Source organism: Chiloscyllium plagiosum, chromosome 30 (assembly GCF_004010195.1).
Source record: "Chiloscyllium plagiosum isolate BGI_BamShark_2017 chromosome 30, ASM401019v2, whole genome shotgun sequence".
Taxonomy (NCBI): domain Eukaryota; kingdom Metazoa; phylum Chordata; class Chondrichthyes; order Orectolobiformes; family Hemiscylliidae; genus Chiloscyllium; species Chiloscyllium plagiosum.
In genome coordinates this window covers 28520869-28529753 of record NC_057739.1, presented here as the reverse complement: position 1 = coordinate 28529753, position 8885 = coordinate 28520869, and the positions used below count along the sequence as shown (strand labels likewise).

The window sequence follows — 8885 nt, the reverse complement described above, 5'->3', positions numbered from 1 at the left end:
AGGTGGCCCAGGACCTCCATGTCCTCGGCAGAGTGGGAGGGGGAGTTGAAATGTTGGGCCACGGGGCGGTGTGGTTGATTGGTGCGGGTGTCCCGGAGATGTTCCCTAAAGCACTCTGCTAGGAGGTGCCCAGTATCCCCAATGTAGAGGAGACCGCATCGGGAGCAATGGATACAATAAATGATATTAGTGGATGTGCAGGTAAAACTTTGGATGTGGAAGGCTCCTTTAGGGCCTTAGATAGAGGTGAGGGAGGAGGTGTGGGCGCAGGTTTTACAGTTCCTGCAGTGGCAGGGGAAGGTGCCAGGATGGGAGGTTGGGTTGTAGGGGTCATGGACCTGACCAGGTAGTCACGGAGGAAACGGTCTTTGCGGAACGTGGAAAGGGGTGGGGAGGGAAATATATTCCTGGTGGTGGGGTCTTTTTGGAGATGACGAAAATGTCGGCGGATGATTTGGTTTATGTGAAGGTTGGTAGGGTGGAAGGTGAGCACCAGGGGCAACCTTGTTACGGTTGGAGGGGTGGGGTCTGAGGGCGGAGGTGCAGGATGTGGATGAGATGCGTTGGAGGGCATCTTTAACCACGTGGGAAGGGAAACTCCTCTAAAGAAGGAGGCCATCTGGTGTGTTCTGTGGTGGAACTGGTCCTCCTGGGAGCAGATACGGCAGAGGAATTGGGAATACGGGATGGCATTTTTGCAAGAGGTAAGGTGGGAAGAGGTATAATCCAAGTAGCTGTGAGAGTCGGTGGGTTTGTAAAAAATGTCAGTGTCAAGTCAGTCATCATTAATGGAGATGAAGAGGTCCAGGAAGGGGAGGGAGATGTCAGAGATGGTCCAGGTAAATTTAAGGTCAGGGTGTGATAACTAATGCATGGTAAAAATTATGCTGTGAGCTTTTAGGGGGCAAATATAGATTATGAATCAATGGACAAAGATTTCCAGATCAAAATTGGAATCCCCTAATAGGGATTATTTGTAAATAATTCAATTCAAACACTTGAAAAGAAGTTTGCTGTTAGTGCAGCACAGTGTCATCAAGGAAAGTATAATTGACTCCTCTTACCTTAGCTAGACTCAGTCAGATCATTAATTTTGTGTTAGTGCTGACCACGCATGAGCTGATAGCGTTGGTTGTCCGTGTGCTTGCTGTTGTACTCTCAGGGTTGATGTGCTTGAGTACAAACAGAACAGCCCTCTTCAGCTGGAGAATTTGGGACTTGGTCTCTTGTAATTGAACTCATAGAACTTCTCAAATATTGCTTGCTTTCCAGTCAAACTCTGCTTTTACTTTCATGATTGTCTGTTTGTTGAATTTTAAGCTGCTTACAGGCCTTTAAATTGGTAGCAGTTTTCTGATTCTCACAGCTTCGCAATATGTTGCCGTTCAAAGGTTGCCACACAGTGAGAAGCTTGCCTCAATTAAAATCAGGCTGATCCCAAAAATCAGTGGACTAACAGAAATGGCACTCTGTAGAAAATCCAGAGTGCCTCTAGGTGCATGTGGTGTTTTAGCTGGCTGGTCGTGCATGTCTTAATGCTTGACTGTCTGAGTACAGCAGCTTTTTTTCTTGTTTTACACAGCACTCTTTTGCTTTCATATTTATTGATTTGCCTATAATCTGGCAATTCTTATAAGTGATACATCTGGGATGTGACCAATTTACTCAGACATTAGCAAGCTAACCATCTCAATCACTCGAGCTGGTCCAGACTAAGGTTTTATTAGCCATGAAATAAATACTCAAAATCAGTTGAAGGTATCAGCCTTAAAATTTAATGACTATGAAGACCCAGCAGTACATAAAACTGTTCGGGTTTTAAGCTGCCAAATCTTTTCAGTGAACCAACTGATGCTAAGCCAAAGGGCTTTTTGCATTTTGATTTTTACATTAACCTTCCATTAAAAATTATCACAGCTATCATCACAAAGTATCGTAGCCAATAAATTAGCATTTTATGAGACATGTAAAACAAGTATTTACGATTTGCTAATGTGACTGTCTTTCATGCTGAACTGACTTCTGTGTCAACTTTATTCACTGTTCATCACCTTTTTAGGTTTGTTCTCTGATTAGAATGGAAGCTTTACCACCAAAAATGTTGACATTTTATTATATAAATGGGAAGAAGCTCAAACAAAATGAGTTTCTTTTTCCAATTGAAAAATGAAATTGAAAACAATATTTTCAAAAATATTTTTAGTTTTAAGTTACATCTGATAAAATTGATTTCTGAAGCCCTTGCTTTTCTGAAGTGTAAATTATTCTTTATTATACAAGAAAATGGAAATTATACCTTCCTGTACTTGGCTGTTTTCACACCAGGACTTGATTTGTACTTGTCAACAAAATGTAAGTATGTATTCAGCAGAGTTCTCTAGCTCTGCTAAAATACAAACAAAGTAATGTTATGTATCCTGGAGTTTAATTGACAAGGATTTTTTTTATTATGAGCGTAGCATGCTTTGTTTGATAAATGTCATATTCCAAATATTTTCTTTGCTACCAAAAGTGTTCTAAATTATCCTTTATCATAAATTAATATTTAAGATCAAATAGACAACTACCACCCCAGTAAGACTTTTGTGATTAAATTGTATTTCACAGTGTTACAAATCAGTCAAAATGTTAACAAATTATTAAATTATCCATTAAAGTCTGAAATAGATATACAAAACAGTGAAAACCAAACTAATGTGGTTATTAAAAGTGGTTTCTAGAAACACTGAAGTGGTAAACTGCACTATTAGGACTATCTGTGATACTAACTTATTGAGGTCCAATAGTTGACCCAATGTGTGATTGAATAGTCTGTTATTTATCACAAGAGTGCTCAGCCTCTGACTGAGCAATTTTTTGACCTACCAAAAAAAAATCAGATGGTCCTATTATTATTGAAATTGATTTCATGAAGAACCCATATCAGGTCTTGTATTACCCCTGATTATTCTACAGATGCTTGAGAATTATCTTTGGGGTATTATTAGCTGGACGGCCAGTTTGTGATGTAGAGTGATGTCAATATGTGGGTTCAATTCCTTATCGGCTGATGTTACCATGAGGGACACTTCTTCTCAATCTCTCCCCTTGCAGTGAGGCATGGTGACCATCAGTTCTTTCTCTCTCTGATGAAAGAGCACACCAATGGTCTGCCAGGACTACAAGGACTTTGCCTTTACCTCTAATAAATTAATATTTCAAATCCTTAAATGTTTGTCAATTAATTTTTGTCTCTTATCCATCAAATATGCTGAAATAATTGATGTTTGGTTTGTTTTTAGATTAACTATATTTTGGAATCTAGAGCAAGTTCAGCACGAGCAGACTACCAAGCTCAAAAACAAAGAAAACTTAGCAGAAGAACAAGCTTCAGCTTTCAGAAGGACAAAAAATCAGGACAGTAGCATCAGCCTCATTGTAAACTGTCCACAGATGATGCCGCTGAGGAAGATCTCCCAGAGTTTCTGAGATGGGAGATAAAACTATGAAGCTGTACTTCTTCAGGCTGCCTAGAAAAGAACAAAGAAAACCGATAAAATTTTGGAGACCATTAGATCTCTCACTATTAGAGGTGTTCAAAAGGGTCTGAAGCTTTCTGTTTGGGATGCAGACTCCCCTCTCAAAGCAGTCCTATCAGAGGAAAAAAAAAGTGGCTAGATTTGGTTCCCTATGCTTTGATTCATGGGAGGGTCCACACATATAATCACCTATGGAATATGGATACAATGAATTGCACTGTCTGACAAATGACTTTACATGTGTCATAGCTTGTCACATGATCAAGTTGAAAGTTAATCATGTGGGACAAAAGCCCTAAAATTTCATTTGATTCTTGTAAAAACAATAACCGGACAAACAGTTTAACAGCTTTTTCTTAATGGCTGAATAATACATTTTTTATGGCCTGCGAAGGAAATAAACATTAGTTTTTACTGTGATCTGTAAATGTTCTTGCATTGTACCTGCTAATGTAATATAACGACAAAGCACTGTGTAAGAAATAGCTGGTATTATTTCAGACTGTCATTTAAGGACAGAATGAGAATGTATAATATGTTTAAAACATTTTTCTTTCTGGCAAAATGTATAAAGATCTGCAGTTTCCAAAAAACTATAATATTTTTTGTTTGAATATTCTTTATCAACCAATTTTTAAATGGCTTCAAATTGTCAACATTCATATCAACATGACAGTAAAGCCATAAATTTAGAAGAATTTTGTATTTAAAGGATCTTCCAGAACTGCTGCTGATTCAGACAATTGAAATTTTTCACTTCTGGTGTTCTGGATGGAAATTCATTCGATAAAATGAAGATGATTTCCACGTCAGCCAATTCCACTAGCACAATGTGGATCTCCACTGAGTTTAATAAATTCAACCATTTGTCACATCTCTGTAGTATTTCATGACTAAGTTTTTAAAAATTTAAACAAAGGGTCAAAGGTCAGGATATTGCTGCTTCTGGAATAGTGTGCGCAGTTCTGGTCACCCTATTACAGGAAGGAAGTTATTAAACTGGAGAGGGTTCAGAAAAGATTTACCAGGATGTTGCTGGAAATGGAGGGTTTGACGTATAAAAACAGATTGGAAAGACTTGGACCTTTTTCACTGGAGCATAAGAGGTTAAAGGGTGAGCTTATTGAGATTTATAAAGTCATGAGGAGTATGGATTATGTGAATGACATGGGTCTTTTCTCCAGGATGGGGAGAGTTTAAAACTAGGGGATTTTCTTTTAAGGTGAAGGAGAAAGATCCAGAAAGGACATGGGCAACCTTTTTACACCAAGTGGTTAGTGTGTGAAATGAACTGCCAGAGCGGGGTGGTGGATGCAATTACAACATTTAAATGAAACTTGGATAACTTTGTGAATAGGAAAGGTTTTGAGGAATATGGGCCAAGTGAAGGCAGCTGGGACTAGTTTAGTTCAGGAACATGGGCAGTGTGGAATGTTTGGACTGAAGAGCCTATTTCCATGACTATGACTCAGAAAACTGGTTTGGTCTTGCTTCTCACTTACTTGAGGAAATATTTCCTTAAAGTTAAGTTTGGGCAAGATTGAGGAGCAATCCTATTCAGTCCCTGCTGAAATATCCACATCTTTGCATCCAAACCCCTCCATTCGCTTCTAGTTTCCTCAGACTAAACTGGAGGATACCCAACCATGTTCAGTGTTGAGGTAAATTTCCACCACCTTGCTAAACAGCACAACTAATCAAACTTTGTCACCTTCAGAATCAATCTCAACTACCATCTTGCTGACCCTCAAGTTCTTCCCTTCACAAACTGAAACTCATCAAATAAACTGCATAACTTTGTTTACTCAAGATTGTGTCTACTTAAATTCTTTGGACACCAACCTAGCAGAATCCCTGTACACTAATTCAACAACTTCAAACCCCTTGTCTTTATCTTCAGTTTTCTTTGGCCTTATCCCCTCTCCATTTACACACGTGCTAAGCCCACTGGGTGATCCTTTATACACTATCTATTTATTTGGTCTGGATTTGTGTCTTGCTATGTTCCGCTATAATTTGGAAACTGGGTCTTTAGTTCCTCCTGTCCACATTCTACTCTTCTACACTGTTTGAAAGCTCACCTCATTGATTTTGATTTAATTCATCATTGTCAATCCTCCTTTTGTGCTTGTTATTTTTAGTCTGGAGCTTTTCAAGATGTTTTCTGGTTTGCAATTTAAAATACACATAATAAAAATAAGTATGACACCATTCAGCTACATTTTGAAAGACCTGACTTTATGAATGAATGCCAACTGATGCAAAAACATGTCAAATAGTGAAGTCTGAGATGTATTTAAAAGCCAATCACAGCTGGTTCAGCAACACTGCTGGCTTCACAATTCCTGAATGAAATGATTCTGGCATTTAATGAAATTAGTATGACAGAATTCCACAAAATAAGCCTTGACCTACTGCTGTGGCATAGTTGTTGCCTTCATATTACCAAACTATATTCATTCTTGGGTTGTGAGCATAACTGCAATTCTCAATGGTAAGGAGGCCTTGCAACTGTTTTCTGAACTGTTTGTAGCAGGGCAGCCAGATGGCTTGATTGTGGTGAGATGCGTCAGACCTTAAAAGAGATCAGTCAATTGCTCTGGTTTATACAACAATCCAATAGTTTTATTGTCACGTGTACATTCCTCATTTTGATGTTAGACCATCATTGTGGGCTTTCAATTCAGTGATGGGATTCTCAATTCAAGCCTCCAAACTGCTTCTCCCATTGGATATATTCTGGTTTTCAGCTTGCATTCTAAGAGCCAGGTCTCCAGAATTCCATGATTTTCAAGGGTCCAATCTGAATTTCACCTTCCTTCCTGAATCGGTCATCCTCAGATTACGTAACTGCTATACTATCATAACTAATAATAATACTTTATTATGCAGCACAATATGGGTCAACCTCATATTTCTGGGTTTAATGAATATTTGATATTATTCTGGCATGGGATGTTGGTGATTGTTTGTTATTTGTTTTTAATTGATGATCTCAGTGTTGTTTAACCATTTCAGTGTGTCTAGGACAGATCAGGCAAGAATGACAGATTTCCTTCTCTAAGTGGCAGTAATGTCCCTAAACAATAATTGATAATTGTTACGATGGTTACCATATTAAGACTAGCTTTATGGGTATTTAAGTATTACAGCATAATCTACCATACTTGCCCTCAGTCATGTACATCCCAACATGTTTCATGTTCAGTCTTAAAGTGCTTCACAACATGTCAATATTATTTCAATTTTACTTAATGATTTTTTTTCCTTTGTATTTAAGATTTTCCGAAGAAAGATTTGGTTGCTAATTGATGGTTTCTTAAAACTTGCAGTGCGAATTGTTTTTATAGGACATCATTATTTTAAAGGACTATAAAAGCTTTAATTTACTAACCTTCCAATTATGTGCCTTATCTTGTTTTCCTTCATGCTAATGCTTATTTAATGATAAATGTTGTATCAACACTTAATTTGAAGTCAATTTCAGAGAAAAGCAATTGGACAGATGAGACATGGATTTGCATTCCATTCAGTTTCAACACACAAAAGCTGTTGTGCTACTAAGGAGATATATAAACAGGAGACTATTTCCTCACTGGAAGGAGAACCCTTATAATCTACACATCTTCAAGGATATTGGAAGCCTGAATGCACATCCTTAAAATAGGCCAACTGAAAATTTCAAATCTGAATTCATCAGTTTTTGTTAAACTAGCATATTAAATGTTCAGATCAACCATGATATAATTGGTGGAACAGTCCAGATGGCAGAATGGCCTATTTTTGCTTCCTATCAGCACCTGATGGAAATTTCAGTCCAATTGCTTGCCTTCAGCCATGGAGGGTCTGTGTCACATCTTATTTTCCAATACTTTTGAAACATTGTTTCTAAGCTACCTCAAATTTTAGAAACTGTATATTTTAGAAACTCTTAAGTATTACTGGTTGTTTGAATATTAGTATGAACTGAATTTGTTTCTTAGTCCAGACTAGATTTTCACTTATAGAATCAGAGTTATACAGCATGGCAACATATCCTTCAGTGGACTAGGCTATAAAATATATGGGCCAAAAAGCTCAAGTGTGAAGATATGTCATTGGGCTATTGTGTAATCCAGTTGAAAATGTGACAAATAGTAGGCAAAGATTGGTACCCCACATCTTGGTAGCATAGCTCATCGGTAATCCAATTAACTGGGCCACTATGCCTTGTCAATTATCTTAATTGTGAATTTTATTGAAGAAATTTTTAGTTCCTTCTTTTTCTGGGATTACAATTTATTGTTAATGTTTTATTTTGAACCCTTCCACAGGGCCCTCCAGTGCATGAAAATCATGGACATCTGACACATACCATCAAGAAATCAATAGCTCAGATTTGTATTTGCCTGACATTAAGGAGATGAAAGGCTGCACTCTCCCCCTCCCCACAAGTAAAAGATATCCAAGGTCAGACAGCTGAGGAAAGCTGCTAGAACTTAACCAAACACGTGTGTTTTTCCAGAAAGTAGATAGCGGAGAATGCAGTATAAACAAAAGCAGGACATATATGCATGTGCAGGCTTCAAATATCTAAGTACCTATATGGATAAAATGTATGAGTGTGGTACTATACAAGATGCTCATAGGGTTCCCATTTGTGCTGTTAGATATTCCATAAGATCCTGCTTAGTTTGCTGGAGCAGATGTTCCATATGCTTCTGGTCCATGTGCTGTAAAGTATGACTGATACTACCAGGCCTGATAACTGATCGGTGCACATTTTGCTGTCAGTTGCTTTTGAATAAGTTAAGACGACCATCCTGTAGAGGTACCTGTCAAAAATAGACATCAGTTAATTCCACATATTAATACAGCCTGACTATGACAGAGTGCAGAAATACCCAAATCATTTGGGCAGTGTTGTCTGTGTTTGGCTTGCAGGGAATAGGTCTAATGCTCATTTTGTAACCTGAAGCAACTCATCGCAGGCAAATATTTCAAATAATGCCCAAAAACTTGGCATCAAAAGAGTCAATATAAGTAAAATATACATGATTTCTGTATTATGAAAGAGATACAGAGATTAATGAACTTCTTCAAATGATATGTATTTCCATACTCACTAACCCTTTGTCATTTCAATTTCAAGAAAATCACAATCAACCAACCAAGTATTAGGAGGTGACGATAAAAATGGCTGGGAAGCGTTCTTTTGCTTTTGCTGAGCAGAAAATTCTACCAATTGATGCTGACCATGTAGGAAAATAAGTAACTACAGTCAGGTGACAGTTACAGGGAGTGAGAATATAATCACAGTAGTGCTTAATGTCCGAGAATCCATACACATCAGCTATAAAGCTTGTACTAGTACATCAAATAGAGCAT

At 37.8% G+C, this 8885-nt stretch overlaps 1 protein-coding gene across 7 annotated transcripts in view; it reads left to right on the top strand.

Annotated features, from left to right (window-relative positions):
* Positions 1-5733, top strand: part of mapkap1 (MAPK associated protein 1) — a 331621-nt gene extending 325888 nt beyond the window's left edge. For 6 of the 7 annotated variants that reach the window (XM_043720206.1, XM_043720203.1, XM_043720205.1 and 3 more), the window contains one exon: positions 3282-5733. In XM_043720206.1, the coding sequence (XP_043576141.1) occupies positions 3282-3404 (123 nt within the window). In that variant the 3' untranslated portion in view covers positions 3405-5733. Of the gene's footprint in view, positions 1-2059 lie in introns of all 7 variants that reach the window. The other variant, XM_043720204.1, reaches the window with a different exon arrangement.
* Positions 5734-8885: the final 3152 nt, after the last annotated feature.